This window comes from Mustelus asterias, chromosome 3 (assembly GCF_964213995.1).
Source record: "Mustelus asterias chromosome 3, sMusAst1.hap1.1, whole genome shotgun sequence".
NCBI lineage: Eukaryota > Metazoa > Chordata > Chondrichthyes > Carcharhiniformes > Triakidae > Mustelus > Mustelus asterias.
The window spans coordinates 58,572,210-58,598,408 of record NC_135803.1 but is presented as its reverse complement, the minus strand read 5'-3'; the positions used below and the strand labels follow the sequence as shown (position 1 = coordinate 58,598,408).

At 42.9% G+C, this 26,199-nt stretch overlaps 1 protein-coding gene across 2 annotated transcripts in view; it reads left to right on the top strand.

Moving 5' to 3' along the window:
• si (sucrase-isomaltase) overlaps positions 1–26,199 on the top strand; it is a 280,056-nt gene that overhangs the window by 125,214 nt on the left and 128,643 nt on the right. For both annotated transcript variants that reach the window (XM_078209033.1, XM_078209034.1), the window contains 9 exons: positions 137–288; positions 8,586–8,757; positions 12,035–12,134; positions 21,862–21,974; positions 22,191–22,316; positions 22,824–22,955; positions 23,563–23,679; positions 24,003–24,116; positions 24,251–24,335. In XM_078209033.1, coding sequence (XP_078065159.1) covers positions 137–288; positions 8,586–8,757; positions 12,035–12,134; positions 21,862–21,974; positions 22,191–22,316; positions 22,824–22,955; positions 23,563–23,679; positions 24,003–24,116; positions 24,251–24,335 — 1,111 coding nt within the window. The remainder of the gene's footprint in view (positions 1–136; positions 289–8,585; positions 8,758–12,034; positions 12,135–21,861; positions 21,975–22,190; positions 22,317–22,823; positions 22,956–23,562; positions 23,680–24,002; positions 24,117–24,250; positions 24,336–26,199) is intronic.

The following is a 26,199-nucleotide window of genomic DNA, read 5'->3' as shown; positions in this document are numbered from 1 at the left end:
ACTGGGCAGCAACCTCTGTGTCTTTGCCATTATCAGACTGGTTTCTCAGTGAATAGATTGGCATTTAAGGCATAATTTTATATTTGAGATGCGTGCTTCGAGCAGGCATATTCATTTTATTCACTGTCCTGTTAAGATTACAGATGCTACCAATGGTCGATTTGAAGTTCCGCATGAAAACATTAAACCGTTTGCAGGTCCTGCAGCATCAAACCCTAATTACGAAGTTGAGCTGGACAAGAATCCTTTTGGAATTATAATCAGGAGGAAGACTACCAGAACTGTTCTGTAAGCAATTTTCTCTTTAATACGTATTTGAGACACTGCCAACACAAAATGTTCCCAACAAGCACATTATTACACCAATATGAAATTCCTCTGTCTGCTCTTTAGTGGTATTAAAAGTAAGCATTTAAAATCATGACAAGGAGTTGTGGTTATGTTGCTGGGTTTGCTCAGCACAATTGAAAGGCAAAAGCGATATTGCTAAAAAAAGAACAGGCTTCATTGACTTATTCTGCAGCAATTCTCCCAATCTGTCACAATATCTTCCGTATTATCGTTCGGTTAACCAAGGAAGTTAAGGATGGTGTTACAACTGAAATAAAAAAATCATATGGCCTCGATTCTCCAGAAAAAAAATGCAACGTGCTGCCGCCAGCGGGAAAACCGGAATGTTTCTTACTGGCACTGGCAGCACCTCCCAAGTAGGATTCATCCACCTTTAGCATATAAAACTATTGCATAATGGGAGTCATGGCGGCCAGCCTGCCTTCACCCTTTTTAAAGGCCAATTTCTTTTTAAAGGAAGATCGTTCCTGGCATGGTGATTTCAGACATCTCTCTGATCAAAATCTTTATTCTGGTTTGTGGACTGTGATAACTTTGAAGTGGGCTGCTCCATTTGAACTCCATGTCCACTGAAAAACTTCCAAATCCCAGCAGGACTCCATTCAGCAGAAGGGATTCCCCTTTCTCTCTCTAAGAAGCTGCAGGTGTGAGTAGACCCCTTTCAAATCCTCTGACCGACAGAAGTCAGTCACTTTCACTGGGGGAGGGAGAGGAATTCCCTTTCCCACAGCTGTTCACTTAGCCCCATTATTTTAATACAGCATTTATTTCAAGTCTCTGAGCATTCATAGAAAGCTGAAATCCCTTCAAACCCTTTGAAATCCCTTCAAACCCTTTGAAAAACCTTGTTTCTATTCAATTTCAGTCCAGTCCTTTAAATCACAAAAAGATGGGCATGCTAGTTCAACAGGTAGTTGGGAAGGCAAATGGAATACTGGCCTTTATTTCAAAGTATTCTTGCTGAAGAGAGCTGTAGAGGATGAGTCATTATGTATGTTCAAGGTTGCGATAGACAGATTATTAACCAGTAAGGAAATCAATGATTATGGGGAGAAGGCGATAAAGTGCAGTTGAGGATTATATCAGATCAGTCATGATCTCATTGAATGGCAGAGCAGACTTGATGAACCGAATGGCCTGCTTCTGCTCTTATGTCGTATGGTATATTGTCTCTCAATTTCTCATGAACCTCTTTTTATTTCTATCCTTTTTGCTGTGAGTTCAGCATGCGTACACTCTCAGAGAAATAAAATTGTCGGAGGGCAGAATTTTCCCGCCTCACCCGTCATGGGAATTGTAGCGGATGGGACACAGACCATGCCGACTTCTGGTTGGATTTTCCAGACTTGGGCGAGCGCGGCCGGATAATCCTGCCCCTTGTCTCTGGTCTTGCTTGAACCTTATTGTTTGGCAATATACAAATAGGGAAATCTTGCTAAAACTATACAAGGCACTAGTTAGACCACACCTGGAATACTGTGAAGATTTTTGATCTATTGATCTACGGAATGATTGAAGTCAGTCCTGGTATTGGAGACAGTCCAGAGAATGTTCACTAGGTTGATCCCTGTTATGGAAGAACTTTCTTCGAGGAGAGGTTAATTAGGTTGGATCTGTACTCATTGGAGCTTAGAAGAATGAGTGGTGACCTTATTGAGACCTATGGGATTCTCAGGGCCTTGACAGGATAGATGCGGAGAGGTTATTTCCCATTGTGGAAGACTCCAGGAACTGAGGGCATGGTAAAGGGGTCACCCATTTCAGATAGAGATGAGGAGGAATTTCTTCCCTCAGAGAGTAGTGTATCTGTGGTATTCTTGCTGAAGAGAGCTGTAGAGGATGAGTCATTACGTATGTTCAAGGTTGCGATAGACAGATTATTAACCAGTAAGGAAATCAATGATTATGGGGAGAAGACGATAAAGTGCAGTTGAGGATTATATCAGATCAGTCATGATCTCATTGAATGGCAGAGCAGACTTGATGGACCGACTGGCCTGCTTCTGCTCTTATGTCGTATGGTATATTGTCTCCCAATTTCTCATGAATCTTTTTTTATTTCTATCCTTTTTGCTGTGAGTTCAGCATGCGTATGCTCTCAGAGAAATAAAATTGTCGTAGGGCAGAATTTTCCCGCCTCACCCGTCATGGGAATTGTAGCGGATGGGACCCAGACTATGCCGACTTCAGGTTGGATTTTCCAGACTTGGGGCGAGCGCAGCCGGATAATCCTACCCCTTGTCTCTGGTCTTGCTTGAACCTTATTGTTTGGCAATTCATGTGGCACAGTGCCATAATCAAAATTACCAAGCCCCCTCTCAACTCTGCCACACACTCCTGACATGTTTAAAAAACAGATTTCTTTTTTCCCTGGATTCATAAACAGCTTCAATTCTGTTTCACTCTCAGTAACGTAATGGGGGTCCTCCATATCAATCTTCCGTCACTATTATTCAACGTGGTATAGTGTTTTCTTCCTCTGTAAGTTGTTCTCACTCTTTCAGTAACATATAGAAACCTTTGTAAATAGAACGAATTAACAGGCTGTCCATTTAGCAGTATCTTTCAAATGCACTTCTGATGCAATCTTAATGAAAGAGTAAATATAACCAGATGATAAATTCCAAAGGGCAATCTTGTGAGTATTTACAATGTCATAACTTTGTTTAAGATAACAGTCATAGCATTTTATGGGGTATTAACAATTGTTCACTGATCAGCAACCTTAGAAATACACTCATCACTCCAAAGTTGAGGACTGTGAACTTTTCTGAACAGATTATAATTGCCACGTGGCCTAGAGTTTCCACCAGTTTGCATTGGTTTTATCAGCACAACCAGGCAGAAATCAGAGAAAGTAGCCTCAAAGATTGTGAATCTTAAGTAAACTTCCACAATATTTGACATTGCTTTAAGCAGGACGAGCTCACAAAACTCACCATACTTCCAGATCAAAATGCTTATTTTTTGTGATAAACTCATTTTCAGATGTATTAGTAAAACTGCACAAGCTTACCATTCTTAAATATATTAATGAGTATATTTTAATGAAAATTTTAAAAATAGTAAATTGTAAAGATTGGTACCTCCAATCCATGATTGACCCATGCCTGCTACTTCCAGTGCAGACAGCACATCGACTTGATGCTGCCTGTTAATTAACACTATTGTATCATGCAACCAGTGCCAACTGCACTATTGAGTGGCTGCACACCTCAGAAGATGGCCCAAAACTCTGAAAGATCAGCCAGCCTGCATTCCTAAAGGCAATCTGCATTTCTTAAAGAGCATGTGCACTGAGGCTGGATCAGGGTGCTGGTAGTTGTCCTACAGCTGTTTTTGATCCGAAAAGTACTCAATAATGTTACAACATGGGAGCGAACAGACTCTAAGATTCTCCAACAATGCAATGGAAGCCTTGCTCATGAAGGTACAGTGGAGAAGAGATGTGCTTGCTCCATTGGGGTCCAGGAGCCAATCCCAATGAATACTGAGAAAGCAATGAGACTAGACAGCCATGGTGGTCAATGCCAACAGTCAAGCTCAAAAGATCTGCATGCAGTGCTGCAAAAAGTTCAATGACCCAACACAAGTGGTCAAGGTCAGTGAATGCGTCAGCAAATAGTGACCAGAATGTAATAGAACTTCACATTAAGTTTGAAATTAATATAGTTCCTTCTGAATCTAGGCTCTTAAATCTGAACAAAGGGAATTATGGAGTTATGAGTGGCAAGTTGGCTATGGTGAATTGGAGAAATACATTAAAAGATTTGACAGGCAATGGTCTACAACCATGTTGCACTCCTCTAAGCCACAAAAACGCACCAGGAAAAGTGAATCAAATGTGATTAACAGGAAAATTTAAAGATTGCATTAGATCAAACAAATTGGCTTCTAAGTTTGCCAGAAAAGATGGAAAGCCCAACGATTGGGAGCAATTTAGAATCCAGCAAAGGAGGACCAAGAAACTGAGAAAGGAAAGCAAAAGACAATATAAATGTAATCTAGCGAGAAACATAAAGGCAAACTGTAAAAGCCTCCTTGGGTATGTGAAAAGGGAAAGATTAGCAAGGACAAATGTTGGTCCTTTACAGGTCGAAACAGGAGAATTTATAATGGAGCATGGGATATGGCAGGGAAACTAAATAATTATTTTATATCTGTCTTCACAAAGGAAGAAATACTAGGGAACCAAGGGACTTCTAAGAATGAGGAACTGAAAGAAATTAGTATTAATAAAGTGAGAATACTCAAAAAATATTTGGATTGATGGTTGGACGAGATGGACATCCCAGAATATTGTAGAAAGTGTTTATAGAGATAATAGATGGTGGTTTTCTTCCAAACCTCTGGTGATTATGGGGTTCCTACAGATTGCAAAGTAGCAAATGTAATGCTACTGTTTAAGAAAAGGAGAGAGAAAACTGAAAACTACAAACCTGTTAGATTGACTTTGGTAAGAAAGAAAATGTTAGAATCGCAACAAAAAGAGTGTGATAACTGGGCACTGAGAAAATAAATAATGAAACGATTGGACACCATCAACATGGATCTATGAAAGGAAAATCATGTTTGACAAAACTGGTGAAGTTTTGTTACTTTGCTACTTTGTCAAATGTTATTTGTAGGATAGGTCAAGGAGAACCAGTGGATGTGTTGTATTTGGATTTTTAGAAGGTTTTTGACAATGTTCCACACAGGAGGTCAGTAAATTCAAATGTAGGCTTGGGGTGCTATTCTGGTATGGATTGAGAATTGGTTAACAGACAGAAAACAGAGAGTAGGAATAAATAGGTCATTCTCAGGATGACAGTGGGGTACCTCAGGGATCAGTGCTGGGGCCACAGCTTTACATAATCAAGAATGATTTTGATGAGTGGACCAAATGTAACATTTCCAAGTTTGCTGATGATGCAAAACTAGATGAGAATGTAAGTTGTGAGGATTCCTACAGTATAGTCTAGACAGTGGAAGCATTGCTTCAGCATACCAATCATTAGAGCTATCATGATTCATATGGTAGCATGCCTTTCATTGCATGCAGTTAGGCATTGAAGACATGATCCAGTTAGCTGTCACCCAGTTAGCTATCCTTTGGTTGGTTGTGGTAGCACAAATGCATTTGGCACAGAAGACTGCCACAGAGTTAAGGCATTATGATTGCTGCCTGGACAATGATCTGCATGGTTCTCCACATATGACTGCAGACCAGCCAACAATTGAGGGAGTGGAATACCTTTCAGATACCATTTACCTCAAAGTTAACATGCAGCACCTGTAAAGCAATGTGTGTAGAGAAGGGGGCACCCTGCCCCATGGGGAAACCATAATCCTGATAAGGTTCCATGCTCACTCTCTGCTACTCTCTGACCAGTGAGAATGAAATAGTTTAGCCTTTGAATAGGGAGTCTCAGTGACCTCCCCTTTGCAACAGAGGACAGAAAACTGTGAGATGGTGCAAATATCTCCAGCTCAAATCTGGAAGGAGATGGGTGGATATGAGTTGATGACCACATCACCTTCATTGTAACTGGCAATGCAGTCTTTGAGCTGCTTTGAGCTTGTAGTCATGTCTGCAGCAGTTGACAGATTTCAGTGCGGATATCTTGCTGAAATGGAAACGTCTCGCACTTTGTTTCTTGCTGGGATTTAGATAGGAAAATTAACCCCCAAGACCCTAGGCTGATATAACCTTTTGCTGACAGCCCACTCTTTTTTGCTCCTTCTCCCTCTTCCAATAACTTGTCCTGTTCTGTTTTGTCTCTGCTCATTCTCCTAGTCATACTGTATTCCAAGATTAATGCTAACTCATGCACCATGTATCAGGGCCAAAGCCTTAAAGTAAGGACTGTAGAGTAAAGGGTTAACTCGAACAGTACTCAGGTAATAGCTGTTGTACATGTCCTCAAGTAGTAATAATGATATCATTCAGAGAGAGATGAGTGAGAAGAACTAAAAAGTGGGTCCGCATTTCTGCTCTGATGTTCTATAATCTTATATGTAATTAGTTATATAAAGAAAAGAACTTTAAGGAATGATCTTTGCCTCCAGCCAGATCTCTTACTCGAGGAAGACATCCTAATTCTTCCAAGACAACCCAATAATAAGAGAAGGACTAAATTCTTAACACCTGCCATACCACTCCCTGCAGAATTTAGCAAGTATAATGAACTTGAGAAAACATCAATCACTCATATATTCATAGCAACAGCCTGTTAGAATCAATCATTAACTAATCTGAAAATAGTTGATGATCCCTCCAAATAGTGGGGGTCTTTCCTGCTGCTAAACATATGTTCAGCTGTATGCGATGAAGAGATAAGTTTGAATGGATGTCGAGCTCCAGGTTGGCAGACTGGCAACAGCACAGCATTTGCGGCTGATTAACATCATGATCTGCCTACTCTGTGTTTGTCTGTTGGATGCTCACTGTGTGCATGTAAACACCCTCATCAATATGGTGCCTCGCACGGACTCACGCTAAAAGTGCATATACCACTTTGAACTTCAAATAGGACCTATAATATCCAAAAGATATGAGATAGGAATCTGAACTTTACCACATGCTTGTGATTAGACAAGTAAATTTGGACAGAAATTCGATCCATAACGTCACTTCAGAAAAACAGTGCAATTTCATTTTGTGCCCAATTGTCAATTGTGCGCAGAGCAGAGACTTTGGGCCCTATTTTACCATTTTGATTCTAAGTACTGGGCTGACTTGAAACTCAGAGTGTTTCAGATCCAGCTTTTAGACCTGTTCTCAGGCACCCCCATTCACACTCTGCCTGAAAAAATATCAGCGATTCTGAATCATGCTGCAGAAGCCTGTGGGCGGGGCTTAACACGCCTGAAATCCTGCAGCTCTGATTGGCACCTCCAACTGCACATGTGCAGAAAAATCAATAATAGAATGCGGCTCCCTGTCACATTGCTCCCGGGCTGGATAATGCCTCCCCCTGGCCCCCACAGACATTGCCCCACCCCCACAACATTACTGACCCCCTTCTCCCCCCCAGCATCCCGCCACCCAGATCGATCGTGGGCCGCTCCCCCCCATCCCCCTCACTGATCTCAGGCAGAGTGTCAGTGGACCCCCCCTTTCCCCCACTGATCTCAGGCAGAGTGTCAGTGGACCCCCCCTTTCCCCCACTGATCTCAGGCAGAGTGGCAGCGGACCCTCTTTCACCCCCACAGATCGGGCAGAGTGGCAGCGGACCCCCCTTCCCCCCACTGATCTCAGGCAGAGTGTCAGTGGACCCCCTGCCCCCTTTCTCCCACTGATCCCAGGCAGAATGGCAGCAGAACCCCCCTTCCCCCTCACTGATCGCAGGCAGAGAGCCGTCAGATCCACTCCCCCCCCCGCCATCGATCTCAAGCAGAGAGCTGTCGGATTCTCGGCACTTACCTCTTCATGAACTGGAACGTCCAAATTGGACTTTTGTGGAGCATGTCTGTTTCGCACTGATTCTGGATGGGCGAACACGGTGGTAAAGGGGGAAGATCTGGTAAGGTTGGGCGTGCAGCCGATGAAGCCAATTTTAAAAATGCAAATGCATTTAAAGGGCCGTTGTTCCCTTTTCGGGCGCAGTCCTGATCGTGGCTATTTTCAAGCCTTGGTAAAGGGGGAACCGGTGCGGAGGCGGGCGCAACTTGATGGGAAAACCGGCCCTTTATCTCACAATGTAATTTTTGATTCAGAATGAGTTTGTACTTTGAAAATACATTTTGTCAACTTAGCGCATGTAATGGCAAAACAATATAATCAGTATTTTGGCCTGTAACTTATCTCAGACCAATTATATATGACCTTTAATTTAGCAAACACCAATTAGTTATAAAATTCATAGTGCGGGAAGCAAGAGATTAGAAATGCCATGTCAAAGCACTACTAATCTTCTTATAGGGCACTTATAAGATCTGTTTAACCCTGCTGAATTTTCCAATTAGATATATGTGATAATGGGATTAAAACATATTCTGAAGAGAGATTAAGTTAACTATGATATCTTAAACTGTTCATTGCAATATTTTTCACAATTTTTTTTATTGGGTGAGTGAGCTTGTTGATTTATTTTGATAGTGAACAAATGCAATGAGAGGCACAGTGTGTGTGTGTGTGTGTGTGTGCGCATGCATATGTGTGCATTGTAGTCTTGCATACATTTTCCTTTTCAAGTGTTTCAAATAGTATGTCATGCAGAATAAAAGAATGCTGGTATTTCTGTCCATAGGTTTGACACTTCAGTGGCACCATTGCAATTTGCTGATCAGTATTTGCAAATAACTGCCAAACTTCCCAGTCACAACATTTATGGACTAGGAGAGCATGTCCATAAACACTATCGCCATGACACCAACTGGAAGACCTGGCCTATCTTCACCAGAGATGCATTTCCTAATGGGGTATGGAAACCATTTGAATTCCAGTTTTCTTTTAAATAGTGCCATCTGACAATTCCACTTGTCATGTTTTTTACACTCCTTTTTTATCCTTATTCTTATTGTACTGCTAAAACTATTTGTCAGTCTCACTGCAAAATATAGTTAGAACTATGTGAGTAACTTGTGGGCAATATTATTCTGAAAACAAATTATGGGCGGAATTTTAACGGCACATCCGCCTGAGGTTTGTGCAATCCTGCCCGATGCCAACAGAGAATGCCGTTCTCCGAGTCTCGCCTGCTCCCAGAATCGGGGTGGGCGTGCCGGTAAAATTCTGGCCTATAAGTCCTCAGAGGTGTGCTTGATATCAGCACATGCCTCGGAAGGTTATGATTTAAGCCCCACTTCCGATTAAGTGTTTAGGCTAAAGAAGGTCTTGTGGTGTAGTGGGTAGTGTCCTGGCACTGAGCCAGAAGATCTGGTTTGAAACCCACCCAAGTGCATTCAGAACATGGCTAAACAGATTGAGTAGCAGCCTGCAAATCCTTCCAATGCGAGCAGGTGATAAGAGCAAGAGAGATTGATGATCAGTCATGCCTTGGAAGGAAATTGGAGCCTTAACCATGACTATTTGTAGCACTGGACTACAATATTTGTGACTGTTGCCACAGCAATTTGGATTCCTTGCGGGAGAAAGAGGGTGGGAGGTTAGGGATTGAGTCTGGTGGCTGGACAGCTGCTGAGTATCAATTTGTTGCAATCAACAGCAGATTCCCATTTTGGCTGGCGTGGATTCGGGACCTGCCTTCTCACCCTACCCGTGGTGGAGGTTGTGCCACTATGGGTTGGACCTGCCTTCGAGCAGAGAACTCAAAATGAAGAAAATCCAGTCTGACCTGTCAGTGAAAGATTGAGGAAATTTTTGGAAGAGATGTTAAACTGAGACCGAGTCTGCCCTCTCATGGCAGATATAAAAGATCCTTTGACACTATTCAAAGAAGAGCGGGGCTATTCTGTCGGTCAACATTTATCCTGTAACCACTGAAATAGATGTGATGAGTGACGGTTAATATAAAATAAACCAGTGCAGTGTTGGTAACACATTGCAGCAAGGGACCTAAAAAGTTTATTTAATATAAAACAATTGCTCTGACATGGGTTACTATTTTTTCTGGGTTTTTTTCTTTTCCATGATTTCGATGGGTTGGACTGAAATTTTCAGACTCAGTGGCCCTGCTCCTGACCCCATCACAGTGTTTGCACCAGGGTTGGGGTCACATAGCCCGACTGACCCTGAAAACAGATCAGAGGCTGTCAGGGAGGCAAGCAGTTGTCAACATGAGATGGTTAGAAGGCCCATCTCAGTTCTCTGAGACTTGGACTCAATTGTTTTAAAAGCTGTTAGTCCTTCCATCCCTCCATGCCCCTTCAAAATCTCGTGCCACATCCATACCTCATACCCCCCCATGCCACCTTCATAGTCACTAAGCCACTCTGGCCATTCTCAAGAGTGGAGATGAAAAAAAGACTTCTATTAGCCTAATAGAGCTCGCAATTACATATGCTTGATACAGGAAAAAAACTCTCATACAAAAAGCCCATTCAAAGATTTTAAATTCCCTCAAATGGTCAACCTATTATTAAAACAAACAAACTTCTATTCAGTAACCACGTCATAGATATATCATCCTTTAGCAGCCAATCAAAATGCAAATTCAACCCTCCCCGAGTTCAGATAAATGGTTTTGGAGCTTAAGGAATTGAACTGAGCATTCATAATGGGCTCAAATGTAGTAAGAGTCCTTGGGAAATGTCAACAATGAACTCTATTGAAGTTCCAGAGACAGATGGTAACTTTTTTTCTTAACTTTACCAGATGGCTTGTCAATCAAAGCAGATCAGCAGTTTGTGTTTGTTTGACCCTGGCAGCTGTTGCTTTTCATGGTTTAAAGTTTATTTATTTATTTATTTGTGTCACAAGTAGGCTTACATTAACACTGCAATGAAGTTACTGTGAAAATCCCCTCGCCGCCACACTCCGGCGCCTGTTCGGGTACACTGAGGGAGAATTGAGCATGGCCAATGCACCTAACTAGCATGTCTTCTGGAATGTGGGAGGAAACCGGGAGCACAAGAAGAAAACCCACACAGACACTGGGAGAACGTGCAGACTCTGCACAGACTGTGACCCAAGCTGGGAATTGAACCCTGGTCCCTGGCGCTGTGAGGCAGCAGTGCAAACCACTGAGCCACTGTGCTGCCTTAAGCATTGGGAATTTAAATAACTTCAGATCTTCACACTAAAACAAAGCTTATCTATACTTCAAAACCATTTACATTTCCTTCATAAATATGTCCGTCCCACATTGCAGCTGAAGGTTCTTATCACAGTGTAAATGAGATGTGGTTGAACTCTGCTTTAATTTCAAATGGTATTACAGTGTTTGCGTTTTGTGAGGATGGAACCCGTGCACCACCTGTTTCCCCTGCCAACAGAAATGGAATCTGTTGAAAATGGGGCAGGTCTTCTGTACCTGGGGCCTACTCAGCATTTTTAAAGGCTTTCAGTGTCAGCCCACTTTAGTGACAATAATAACAGCTCGCATTTTTATTTTGTCTTTATGTTAGAAAATGTTGCGTCACTGAAATGTAAGGAAATCATTGGATGCCAAGAAGATTTAGATCAAAAGTTTTGTTAAAGATGTAGGATTTTAAGAAGGGTGTTAAAGGAGAAGAGGAGAGGGATTACATTGCAAATTCCCAAACATGAGGGTGAATTTTCCCATCCCACCCACCACGCAAATCGGAATGGGCGAGGGGCGGACTAGGGAAAGGTCTATTGACCTCGGACGAGATTTTACGGCTTCGGGATAAGTGAAGCCATAAAACCCTACCCATGATGTCAAGGTGTTTAAGCAAACAACTATCAATGGTGTTCGCTGTACCAATGTGTACGTCATTTGCTCATAGCCTATCCTTCAGTTTGTTGGCAGTTGGGCTTGCTTGTGGAAGTAGTTCATTGCTTTAGACAAAAGAGAAAGATCTGGACTATTCCAGAATTGTAACAACACCGAACCTTTTCTTGCATTCTTCTTGGTGCCTACATTGTTCTTGGAAAGCATAGAAAGATGTTTTGTTTCAGAAGAGTTACTATGTGAGCACAAAGCATTATTAAGCCGACTGCCTCGAGCAATTTGAGGCCTGTATGACAGTAAAGATTACATTGAAATTGATACAATAAATGTTGCATGATATAAGTGCTCTCAAGACAGTTAAAGTTGTTGTTTTCCTTTCACAGGGGATGCATAATCTCTATGGGCATCACACGTTCTTCATGTGTCTGGAAGGAGAGAGTGGCGAAGCCTTTGGTGTTTTCCTGCTGAATAGCAATGCAATGGGTAAGCTTATTGTAACAACTATGTCAAGGGATAATACTAACCAAGAGGGAAGAGTGTTGGAGTGGCAAAGCTCTAGAAACTTCACAGTATTGCTGATTGAATCCTTTGTGCTCTGCATGACTGCACCACTTTATGTCGAATTATGTAAAGACACTTAGCGGATGCTTACGAGATTGCATTTTAATTAATTATCATTGAATATGAATGAATGGCATGGTTCTGTCGTTTTCCTTTTTGCATTAATAGCTAGCAGGTCCGAGACCAGGTTCCTATGCTTAATAAGGAAATTGTGTTGTCTTAAAAACAGAAAACATTCATCAGGCCAGGCAGCTGCTGAGATGAAAGCAAAAGTTTAGAAGTTGATTGACTTATATTTAGAACTGGAAGATGTCAGAGGTCAAGGCCACATAATTTGGCCCTGTGTTGGTGCTGGTGGAAACCCAAAACGCTCTTCACCATTTTGAGCGCATTCTGCACTGTGCCTCCCAATTGCGCCAGGCACGGGCAGAGTGGGCCAATCATGATACCAAACTGTCTCTGATGCTGATTTGGCAGCAGATCTGCTATTTTGGACATTCCAAAGGGCCTTGATCAACATTCCCAACTGAGGATGTGTTCAGCTGCCTGAAGGATTGTACCCCAAAGTGATCACCATTCAACTTTCCGGTGAGGTGGTTTTGAATTTCGCTCGCTGCTGCAGAGTTAGTGGATGTACTGGGCTCTTTTTCTTTGGAGTTGAGAGAAGCTTTTCGAATCACAAGGAAGTGGGGCTGAATTTTGTCAAGGAGGTCAGAAGAGTTGGAAGGCCGGTCAGGAGAAAGTCTGCTTTCAGTGAGCGGGTCTATAGTTGTAGTTCCTCTTGGGGTGCAGCATCTCTTGGAGAAGACAAGGAGGGAGGAGGAGGAAGACTCACTATAGAAGGCTATATCCACCCAGCATGTTCAGGGGTCTTTTCCTCTTCCTCCACCTCCAGGAGTAGTGTCTGAAGCACCTACAAGGAGTAGTGATTACTCTCCTACGATCAGCCATACAGCAGATGAAGACAGTATTGTCAGTAGCTCTGAAAATAACTATAGTCCTCAATTTCTACACCAGTCATTCTAAGCTTGATTTGACGACGTGTCATTTTCAGTTTGCCAAATATCACCGCATCTGGGAGGTGCATAGATGGAAAAGGGATTTCACCATCTTCCCTCTTACTTGAAAGAAGCAAGAGGAGTGAACACATGGACTTGCCAACCTAGCAGGATTCCAAATAGTGCATGTACAAGGCTACATATCAACTACAAGAATCCACTACTCCATAAACGTGCAGTTAGAATGAGACCATTTGCAGAAGATCCTATTGGTGAATACTTGCTATTTTGACAGCAGTTCCAACCTATTAATTGTGCACCAGTCAGCCATTACCACCAACTTTGAGTTACTGTGAAGCAGCAGAGGCTAGCTGCTGGGTGAAAAGGATACCAACTCAACACCTGGCTCATTGCACTCCTTACGTCACCTGACTCTATGTTGACATTGTTCCTACAATGAGAACCATGCTGCCACCAGGACCATAATGGAGCAAACCATTGGCATCTAAAAACAATGCTGTCGAGACCACTTTGGAGGAACACATCATTACTCACAGGAGCATGTCTCCAAATTCATGCTCGTCTGCTGTGTCCTCTAGAATTTTGCTCTCAAGATGGTATAGCCCTTGTTACTAGGCCTTCAGAGGGCACCTCAGAAAAAGGAAGAAGTGGAGGAGAAAGAAGAGGGGCAGGAGGAACAATGGAGGCAAGTGGGACCTCCTGACTCAAATGGCTCTTAACAACTTTCTCAAGGGCAATTAGGGATGGGGAATAAATACTGCCCTGGCCAGCAATAACCACATCCATGAAAGAAAAAAAGAGCTGTCCATGATGAGATATTCATACTTTTGTTTCCATGAATTCTGATTCCCACATCACAATTTCCCACATTTCAATATATCTGCTTTACACCATCATAGTGTCCTCCAGGCCAAACTCCTGAAATAAAACTACCATCAAAAACCATTCCGTAGCAACTTTATCCACACTGTTTCCAATAATACAGACAAATTTGAACAATTCACCTTTATGCAATCCTTTAGAGCCTATCTCATATGTTCCTTTGCCTGTCCTAATACTCCTACACAGTGCTACTGCAATGGCATGTTTGGTGAAAAACTACTGACTTTCACTGGGGTGGACTGCAGGTGGTCTTGCTGGACACCCTTAAGCAACTTTGGACCTTGAGGGTTTAGTTCAGGACTGCACCACATCAGCATGGATGATAATAGTCTGGGCTGCCTGGATGAGAGCCGTTACCAGGGGTGCTGGTGGAGAAGCAGTGATGAGAGTAAGAATGCTGTCATTGTGAGAGAGCAACTGCCACCCTGTCAGGGTATTGCTTAGCAATCCAAACGGGGTCAAAGGGCAGATTGTTGGAGTGTTGTGGAAGTTTGCATTTACACCCATGATAGCAGACTGAGCTTGCATGGCAGCAAGCATGGATCTCATATCCTCAGTCTGAGTTTCCACTTCAGCACTGAGACATTGGGTAGCTTCTGCTTGTGCTGCAATGAAACTGACACATTGGCCAATGGACACGGCTTCATGGCTGGGTCCTTAGATACTTGTCATGATAGCGATCATCACCTCCAAGCTAGCAAGGATGGAATCCAAGCTCTATGGTCTTTTGCCATATTAGAGTTGGACACCTTCACACTGACAGAAGTGTATTTGGCTGACCTGTTAGCACTTATTTCTGCAGAACCATTAGATCCTCTTTTATGCTGCCCCATTAAAGTCCAGATCTGAATCTCTTGTAGTGGAACTCGTTTTCTGGGGAGCCAGAATGCGAGCTTTCCTTCCTTGACCTGGCTACAGTTCACTCATGCCAACTACTCACCATGCACAGGTCCTGACTGCAAGGAATGTGCAATGCCAGCATCTGTGTTAGTGGCTGTGATATCGGATTGAGGCTAAGATCATCCAGTCCCATTGAAGGCAACCCAAGGTGATGGTTTCCCTAGTGGTGTGGCCGGTGAACCATGCAAAACACCATAGACTTCGATGGGATTGGAAGATCCTGGCGGTGGCCAATGGTGAACCACCTCCACCATTGGAAAATATCTGGTGGGGATGGAGGGATTGGGAAGAGATTGGAAAATTCCAGTCTTAAAGACGGTTGTTCTTTATCAGATGTTTGGTGTGGCTCTCACTCTTCCTGATGAAACTACACTGCCTGGTCAGGTCATAAAGTTGGGTATCTCAAAGGAAAAATACAGAACGGGAGGGTTAGGATAAGGGAATTAGATTGGGCGGAAAGTAAGAGGTCCAGAGTCTCACCACCTGCAGCTTGCAATTCATATCAGATAGCAGAATGAAGACTAAGTGGGATTTCAGAAAGCAGAGGCATGTCATCCGGAGCAGGAGCATGCATCAATCCTGAACAAGTGGGATTTTCAAATCCCAGTCAGTTCAGGGTGAGCCTGTCAAACAGGTACTCTCCCATGCGATCCTCAGGGCCTCCCAGTCACTTCAGGTTGGTGATGTGATCTCCCAGGTTCTTGATCGTCAGAATGCTCTCGATGATAGTAGATGCAACAGCTGCAGTCAGAGCTGATCCCATGTGCGAGAATATTGTCTCCACCAAGAGGCTCAGAATATGCAGACATGCCTGTCCTCTATCACTTCTCTGTTGTTTCCTGTCATTTTTGCAACCTTGTCCTGCAAAAGATAACGGAGGGGGAGAGGAGTGTGAATACAATTAATGCATTATAGGGTGTGCTGCAAATATAATCATAATCTAGAACGACCAAAGTGTGCTGCTGTTACTCCTACTTTGGCGTTGTGTGACAAGGCTGTGCGCTGCCCATCCTTAGAAACATATCTAAAAAATAAATAGAAAATCCGAGATCTCAAGGTTTTAAAAGGCTTTTGGGTAGTAGTTCATCTGACTGTAATTCACTTTATAACTACCAAATGCTACTGTTATCATTGATGTCAGAAATATATATAAAACAACCATTCCAAAAGAGCGTAAAAGATGGAACAGAGCATTTGCAGTTTGTTAAGTATATTAGGGAAGATTTTTTGTGGTTTCTCTTTGTACTAAAATTGTAAATATGCTTTTCATCAATGCTATAAAACTCAGGATTGATAGCACAAACAAGAAGCATTGTAATGGAGAGATAGTTAAACAAGAGGATGCTGTAGGTAGCAACAATGGTTACCAGCCTCAACAATACACAAACAACATCAGTTCGAAACAATAGAGCTGCCTTGGTATCTAACAGTCCATCAACAAAGAATGACATGGTTTTGCTACCAATGGTTCAATGTTGCAAGAGGGCAGGAAAGACCAACATGTGATATTCGATGCCGCCTCCCATGATGCACTATGGGTGTCAGGGCAGGAGAGTTGAGTGGCAGCAGTCATTGAATATATACTTTTCAGACACTCATTAAGAGGCACTGGGGAGAATTTATGAGGACTGGAAAAAGGTTGCTTGGGTTTGAATGGCAGGCGTGACTAATGTTATTTAAATTGAATGGCATCTTCCCTTTCAGTACCCTATCTAATGGACACCATGTCGCTGGAACTCTTCTTAGCTGCACGTGCAGCATTATGGAACAGTTGCTCTAATTTACATTGATGTTGAGGGCCTATGGGGCCTTGTGCACAGTTGATCTCCAAGTGACAAGTGACCCCCCCACCCCTCCCCCCCCCCGGCCCGCACCCCCCCCCCCCCCCCCCCCACTTTTTATCTGCTGCTCTTACTGATGTACAATGATAGAGCCTAGACTACTCAGCCCAATTTTGTGAGGTACTCCACATCACATACTTTGCCTGCACATCGAGTGAACAAAATAAGCCACTAGCATGTTGTGATTTAATGGGATCTTCTGTTCCTGCCGATGGCACACCCCAGCAGTGTGTTTCCCGATGGTGTGGGGTGCAATCAATGGGATATCTCATCGACTGTGGTGTCACCAGAAGATTCTACCATCAGTCAATCGTGCAGTGCCTCCTGCCACCGAGAAAAATACCATGGTGAGGCCAGAGAATCGCGGCGCTTGTCTTTATATTACACACAAAATGTTTTACACCGTAAGCAGTAACTACATTTATGAAAGCATTATGATGCGTATAATTTGGGGCCAACATAATTGCTTACTTCACTTTCTACTACATACTCTATAATGAGCAATCCTCATGAGCATCTTCATTTAAAAACAGAATATGACCTACTTTTAAATCAGGTCAGGCACTGTTCCAGGCTGTAGGATACACCATGTTAGCACCTAGCTCCAGCATCAATTGTTACAATCCTGTTAGGGATGGTTAACATTTAAAGAGAAATCCAAACAGCTTGGCCAGGGTTCTCCCAGAAAAATTCTAAGTGCCGAATTCACATCAAAATGGGCATAACTCCCGTTGGTTTTTTTGGCGGGATTTTCAAAATGAATCTCCCACACTCTGAGCACTGCAGAGTGCCTCAGGGAGATCACGCTGAAAATCAGTGGGCAGGGCTTATTCCCGCTGGAGAGGCTGGCAGCATAGTGGAGATAGGGGAGATCGGCGCATGCGCAGTAGCCCGCACTGCCGGCCTCCAAATCACTGGCCAGCTCAATTGCTGGCTAGCCCCGCAAGCCCCCTCCCACCCACATTGCTGTCCCTCCGATCCCCCACTCCCTGATTGCTGACCTCCCAGAAGTCTCCATGCCAGCCCCGATCCCCACCGGCCCTTCTCGATCCCCGCCGACCTCCTTCCCCCCCACCCCCTGCCCCGGCAGTCCCAATCTCCTCGATCCTCTCCCATCCCAATGGCCAACTCCCAATCAGCTTCTTCACTCCCTCTGCCACTGATCTTGACTGCAGATTGGCAACGGGATCCCCACTCCCATCATCCCACCATAGGTTTCCCCAGTTGGCCCCACCCCCTTTGGCCCTGTCCCCTTGGCACTGCCCAGTGCCAGGTGGGCAGTGCCATAGTGCCCCTTGGGCATTGCCACTTTCCTCTTGGGCAGTGTCAAGAGGCCAGGCTGGCACTGCCAGACTGGCAATATCCTCTTTACCTTTGACCTCCTGGGGGGGCCTCCCTTCACTGCAGCGAGGTCGGGCCCCCAGCTCCCCGTTAGTGGGGATCTCTTCTAAACCCTGCTGGAGTGAAACACTTGTGGCGGGCCAGGGTAGATGCTAGCGGGCCCAGAGACTTCAGTCCCCACCCCGCTAATGATATTAAAATACTGATCTTAATATTTAAGGAAATCCGGGCCCCGGATATGTACGGGGGCCGTGGCACCCAGCGGGGAGCCTGCTAAACAGCCCCAACTGATGTCTCTCTGCTAAAGCAGCGCAGCAGGCTGGGAAAAACATCCCCCTTGTTTGAACCAATGGCACCAAGCCACAAGATTTCACATTTTTAAATAAAAGCAAACTATTGTATAAGACTTAAACAAAAGGAGCACTATTATCTTTAACAACATGGTTTATAATTACTCAGTTTTAACATTTACTTCCCCCTCAAATTCTCTTGTATGCTGGGTTTTCCAGGGAGCAGGAATTCCCACTGAAAGTTTGTGAATTTTTTGCTGCTTCACAAAATTTTTGGTCCCGGCATGGAAACTTCTGGCCATAATTTATGATACCTTCGAGTTAGTTACTTCTGTCTTGTCCACCCAAAAGTACATCACAGTCCCCTGGAATTTACTTTAATGTTCCTCAAGTTCCAGCTGTTCTCCAAGGTTTAATATCCCTCAGTCCCTTATTATTGCTTTCTCGATGTTTCCCAGGTAATTCTGCCAGTTGCTTTCTTTGCCACAAAGCTCTGTGAGACCCACTTTAGATTTTTTTTCCAAGATGTGTGAGCTAAAACAAACCTTCCAGCTGCTTTTCCCTCATGAAATCGGAACTGAGATTAACCCTCACCTACAGTCTGCCCAAAATGATGAAGTTAGTATTTGCTTGGCTAAACTCCTGGCTTGACAAGCACTCATTGACTTTGGCTATCTTCTCTCAGTGAGCTGCAGGCTGCCAGAACCCAAACTACAACTCAACTGAATTTGGAGCAAATGCCCAGACAAATGAAACAAAAAAGATTTCCCTCTCCCACAGCTTATCTCTATGACAGCATAACATGTTTTGGGATGTCCTCAAACAGAACTTTAGGTTAATTATCCCTAACTTAAATGCTTCTGTGATCTGAAGAAGTGAAAAGATCTTCGCAGTTTACAATTTTCTTGGAAACTTCCCTTTGGGTTCTGAGGTCCATATAAATAATTTATGCTGCCAACAAATATGATTACCCTTTCTTCAGACTCTCTGACCCGCAAAGACATTCTTGTGTTTGTAAAGTGTTTGTCAGTCATCTCAGCTCCACGACATCTCTGCAGAAGTCCCTCAGGGTAATGTCCTATGCCCAACAATCTTCAGCTGCTTCATCAATGACCTTCCCTCCATCATAAGGTCAGAAGTGGGGATGTTCGCCGATGATTGCACAATGTTCAGCACCATTCACGACTCCTCAGATACTGAAGCAGTCCATGTTCAAATGCAACAAGATCTGGACAATATCCAGTCTTGGGCTGACAAGTGGCAAATAATGTTCACGCCACACAAATGCCAGGCAATGACCATCACCAATAAGAGACACTCTAACCACCACCCTTAACATTCAATGGTGTCACCATCACTGAATCCACCACTATCAACATCCTTGGGGTTACCATTGATCAGAAACTCAACTGGACTCACCACATAAACACAGAGGCTACAGAGGCTAGGAATACTGTGGCGAATAACTTACCTCCTGACTCGCCAGGGCCTATCCACCATCTACAAGGCACAAGTCAGGAGTGTGATGGAATATTCCCCACTTGCATGGATGGGTGCAGCTTCAACAACACTCAAGAAGCTTGACACCATCCAGGACAAAGCAGCCACCTTGATTGGCACCACATCTACAAACATTCAATCCCTCCACTACCGATGCTCAGTAGCAGCAGTATGTACAGTATCTACAAGTTGCACTGCAGCAATTCACCAAAGATCCTTAGACAGCACCTTCCAAACCCACAACCACTTCCATCTAGAAGGACAAGGGCAGCAGATACATGGGAACACCACCACCTGCAAGTTCCCCTCCAAACCACTCATCATCCTGATTTGGAAATATATCGCCGTTCCTTTGCAGTCGCTGGGTCAAAATCCTGGAATTCCCTCCCTAATGGCATTGTGGTTCAACCCACAGAACATGGACTGCAGTGATTCAAGAAGGCAGCTCATCACCACTTTCTCAAGGCAATAAACACTGGCCAGCCAGCGACGCTCATGTCCCATGAATGAATTTTTTAAAATTAGCTTTATTTCACCTGAAAATTCTGTACACAATCTTGGAGAGATATCAAGGAGGGATGAAAATGGCTGCCAGACCCAATTCTGGGGGGTGGGCATATCTTGGTTAGCAATATGAGGGGCAATGGGTGTTGGGGGGGAGGGGGGGGGGGTAGGTGGGTGGAGGGACATGAAGTGGCATTGAAGGGGTGTGGGGACTATTTGGGAGTTAGGGTTGAGGAGTGAGAGCCAGAGAGCCTTATTATTTTATTTCAACTGGGATGACATTCCACAGCACTAATGTAGGCCTTCCCAAAAGCTCAGCTCAACACTTGGTAGTCTCTGTGACAGCCTCTGAACAGGCCTGGCTTTGTAGGCACTTTCTCTTGAGGTCAGGTGCCATACGGGAAATTCCCCAGCTCCCACGACCCACCTCAAAGATGAAAGTCTGAAAATCTAGTCCCCAAGGCTTAAGATTGGATCATCCATTGCTGAAGTGTTTGCACCCCTCCCTGACTTTGTAAGATAAAGATGGTTTAGCTTTTAAGTGTAATTAACTTCAAGCTTGCTTGATTGGATCTATTTCAGATATACTTATCAGTTTTTAGCAACTTTTGGCCATGTATCTACATTTTATCTTTTAATCTTCAACCAAAAGTGATATTCCTAAAACTAAATATTATATTCTGGAACATAAAAGTTATGAGCTAAATATTCTTATTTAGAATAAGAATTTGCAGAATTACCAAAAGAAACAATAAAACCTACATTTACTTGCTTATGGAAGCACATTGAATTAAATGACTTGTAAAAAAATACTTTACGCATTATTAATAACTATTAATGACATTCATATTGTAAATTATCTAATGACTGCATCAAAAGAGCGCACAAAAACAATTTTAAAGAAGCACATTACTTTGTGCTATGAGAGAAAATTAAACTCCATTGTTTTTTGTACTTACAATGTATTATCTTGGCCACCAAAGTGTTATGAGGGTACAGATAATACACCACTCAGCCCTTAAGAACAACATAAGACTGCAATTAATGTTATTCATAGTCTATTAATAGCTCACTGCAAGTATAGTTTAGTGTTATTATTGAAAGCCCCACTAAAAGTAGCAGAATTTAAACTCAGCAGAACGATTTGTTTTGTGTTGCATCCTGTAAGATTAACATATTCTCAGCTACAGGCAGCCATTATTGAACTACTTTATTCACACCTCCCAACAGAGAGGGCAACAACGAGGACAGAATACTGAAATGCTTGACTATTACAGTGCACTGCACTGTTAATTCGGCCATCTCTGATTTATCACTGTTGACCACAGTGTCTAGACTTGATTACAGATGTCTCAATTTCTTCTCTTGACAGAGGTTGAACTTCAGCCAAGGCCATCAATAACATATAGGACAATTGGTGGAGTTCTGGACTTTTACATCTTTTTAGGTTCTTCGCCTGAGGATGTTGTTCGTGAATATTTAACAGTACGTATTCAATCATTATCAGTACTACTAATATAACTAGATAAAATGACAGAATCATGACTTTGAAACAATTCCTATATACCATTCCTGTATAATATTCTTGCCATTTAAGGGAAACCTCTTCTTATCTAAGTAATTTGCATGTTTTTGTTTGAGATCTGAATGATAATGAATGTAATTAATTCACTTCTGTTTTTTTGATGAAACAAAATATAGCTGGTTGGCAAACCATTAATGCCTGCATACTGGACTCTGGGATTCCAACTTAGTCGGTGGGGTTATAAAAACCTCAGCGATGTTGAAGCTACAGTGAAGAGGAACAGAGACATCAATATCCCATATGTGAGTGTAGCACATTATTACAAAAACTCGCATCAGTAACATAAACAAAATAGTTCGCTACCTTTGTTTCCTAAAAAGCTTGTCGCTCAGAAAATGCTGAACCACGTCGAATCATCGAATGTTGCATCACAGAAGTAGATGATTCGGTCCAGTAGGGACTATTATCAGCATGAAAGCATCGCTTGTGTTACTGCAATCTAGTTTCTTTACTGAGTATAAAACTCACAGTCTCACTCTGCGAGGCCATGGAAATGGTTGGGGTGTAATGTAAAAACCAAACATGTATGATTACTGTTCTAAATAGCATGAATAAACTCTGATTATTTCAGAAAAATAATACTTCTGACATGCCCAGGGAAAGTTTATTACAGTAATGAAAATAAGATAAGCAATTAAAGTTCTGATCCACCCCGAATACAATTTGGGACAATAATGTCTGTTTTTGCAAATAATTCTCGTTATCTTTGTGATCCTGATTATTCACTGTTGTTTAATTAAATTGTTTAGGATGTCCAGATCACTGATATCGACTATATGGAAAATAAAAAAGATTTTACTTATGACTTGGACAAATTCCGCAATCTCCCTGAATTTGCTCATGATTTACATAGTCACGGGCAGAGATACATCATCATTTTGGTAAGTTTCATAATTTTGCTGTTTCCTTTTCATTTCGATCACTTAAAAATATTCTAATAAATTAGAATGAGAAGTTTAAAAAATGAAATCTTTTATCAATTCATAATGTATTCTTGTGATGTAGCTCGATGAAAATAAAACACAAAGAATAAATATTAATGAAAGAATAATATTTTGAAAGATCACAAGACTTTCAGGTGACTAGTCAATTTTTTATTCCTAATGTTAAAATCAAATCTGCTCATTTGTGACCTTGGAATAGTATTGTATTAGAAGTGATCCACTATATAAAATCATAAGTTTGGTATGACAGCATAGAGGATTTAGTGCTAGCCTGGTAAACCAGAGGTGCTGAGTTCAAATCCCAACTAGATAATGAAGATAAATTTATGGACTAACAGTATGAAAACTGTCAGGTTGTCATAAAAATACAACTGCTTGACTAATGTTCTTCAGAGAACCTCTGGGCAGTTCAAGTTAAGTAATAAACATTGCCTTCCCAGTATCTCCCACATCCTGAGGACAAATTTAATAACACATGGAAATGCAGGAAGTGAAGGTTTTTGTGGCTTGACTGTTTACAACTCTTGTTCTTTTTGAAATCCAGGATCCAGCCATTAGCACTCAAAAGCGGATAAATGGTCCCTATCATGCTTATGATAATGGCACACAAATGGGAGCATGGATCAATGAATCTGATGGAAAGACACCCCTTTTAGGAGAGGTAACTGAAATAAAATGTACCTTGTGCATATGGTAGATAACGCAAGTTATTGAACAAAATAATCTGGAAATGTTAATCTGTAAAAGAAGGGATGGTTGACTCTAATATGTCTTTTTTTTTATACATTGCATATGTGCCAAATGATTTCAACACCCATCTATTAAAATGGGGTTACAAATAGGAAGAGGTTGCTTAGGTTTAAAGTAGGTGGTTGTCTTGATTCATTGCATTGTTTTTCCTTTATCGTATTGAATGTCTTTCTATGGACCTTTCGCTATCTATAAATAACATATGTTACTGTTTACTTTTCTCCCATTGTTTAGGTCTGGCCGGGTGAAACTGTCTTCCCTGACTACACAAATCCCCAGTGCATCAAGTGGTGGGTGGAGGAATGTGCACAATTCTATGAAAAGATAAAATATGATGGACTTTGGATTGTACGTTTCATTTTTACCTTATTTGTTAATCTTTTTTGACTTATTTTTCTCTCCTTTGTGAGGTCTAATTGGAAAGCTTTGCAAATATATATTATATATATATATATACATCTTGCTATCTATCTCATTTGTAGGATATGAATGAAGTGTCAAGTTTCAAGCAAGGTTCAATAAAAGGATGTGTTAAGAATCAATGGAATTATCCTCCTTTTGTTCCAAGTAAGTTTAATTTTCCAATGCAATGTGTATTGTCTGGGACTACAGTGGCACAATGTTCAGCTGTGTGAGTGATTACCACAGATATTTGTAGGACCTTCATGGTCCAAGTTTCAACAGCCAGTCTTGATATGTCGGGGGTACACAAGCACTAGCAACCTCTGTACACCCATTTGAACTAACAACCTCCCCATCATGAGGGACCACATAGGACACATTGGAAGTACCTGGAAGTGTTTTATACCATTTAAAGACTTTAGAGCTACTAAAGTGGGTGGCACAGTGGTTACCACTGCTGCCTCACAGCGCCAGGGACTCAAGTTCAATTCCGGCCTTAGGTGACTGCGTGGAGTTTGCACGTTTTCCCTGTGTCTGCGTGTGTTTCCTCCGGGTACTCTGGTTTCTTCCCACAGTCCAAAGATGTGGGGGTTAGGTTGATTGGCCATGCTAAATTGCCCCGTAGTGTCAGGGGGTTTAGCAGGGTAAACACATGGGATTACAGGGATAGTGCCAGGGTGGGATTGTTGTTGGTGCAGGCTCGATGGGCCGAAAGTCCTCCTTCCATACCGTAGGGATTCTAATGATTGTAATGTGCTAATACTCGCTGTGCTATGGAGTCATTTCACAGCTTGCATGTTTGCTTTGGAAATATTCATATTTCTGTCATTAATTATGGGCAGAATTTTATGGTCCCCCAGCAGTGGTTTTCCTACTTCCCACTGCACTGTCTTTCCGACTCTCTGCAATTTTATGTGGAAGGAGAGAGGCCGAAAAGTGTCGGCCCAATCTCACTCCAATTGAGGCACTTCAGCATCCAATTATTGGAGGCTTTGAGTCTGCTTGCTGCTTGGCCTCAACCTGAGGCTGTTGGGGGATTGCAGCAGCTGTAGTGCCAGAGTTCCCAGGCTATGATGGCAATGCGATGTTCAGGTCTGTTGCTGTTGGGGTTGTTCATAAGCGTCCTGACGTTTCAGGTCCAGAAATTCATTTGTGTGGGATGGTGTGGAAGATGTCTGTGCATGCATTCTTTTAACGTGGGGTTATTGTTGCACACTAACCACCACAAGGTCCCAGCGGAGCAAGTCTTGGCCTAGTGGCAGGGAAATCTGAGACTTCTGTAGAGCAGGCTCTGCTGTAGGACGGGGACTAACAAACACACACCATCCACTGTGCACTGCCTGCCTATCAGTAATGTCACTTTTCAAGTGTGATGTAATTTTTCCCCTCTGTCATGTCCCTTGTAGTCTTCCCCTCATTTGTACTGCTCCTCTTGCCCCGCTGCTGTTCGCACTGCTCCTCTTGTCCCGCTGCTGTTCTCACTGCTCCTCTTGCCACCTCTAAAGTTTAAAGTTTATTTATTATTGTCACAAATAGGCTTATATTAACAATGCAATAAAGTTACTGTGAAAATCCCCTAGTCGCCACACTCTGGCACCTGTTCAGGTACACTGAGGGAGAATTTAGCATGGCCAATGCATCTAACCAGCATGTCTTTCGGACTGTGGGAGAAAACCGGAGCACCCGGAGGAAACCCACACAGACATGGGGAGAACGTACAGACTCCACACAGACAGTGACCCAAGCCGGGAATTGAACCAGGAACTCTGGCGCTATGAGACAACAGTGTTAACCGCTGTGCCACTGTGCTGCCCCTGCTGCTCCTGTCGCCGCACCACTTCCCCACCCCCACCACCTCCCCGCCCCCCCCCCACCCCTCCCCCCCCGCCCCTCCCCCCCCGCCCCTCCCCCCTCCGCCCGCCCATTGCTGTTCTCCAGTTCTCAGATACTGACGTGGGGAATCATTTCACACTGTGAAGTTGGGAGATGGCCAATACCAGAGAGAAGCAGATCACTCTGGTCGGAATTA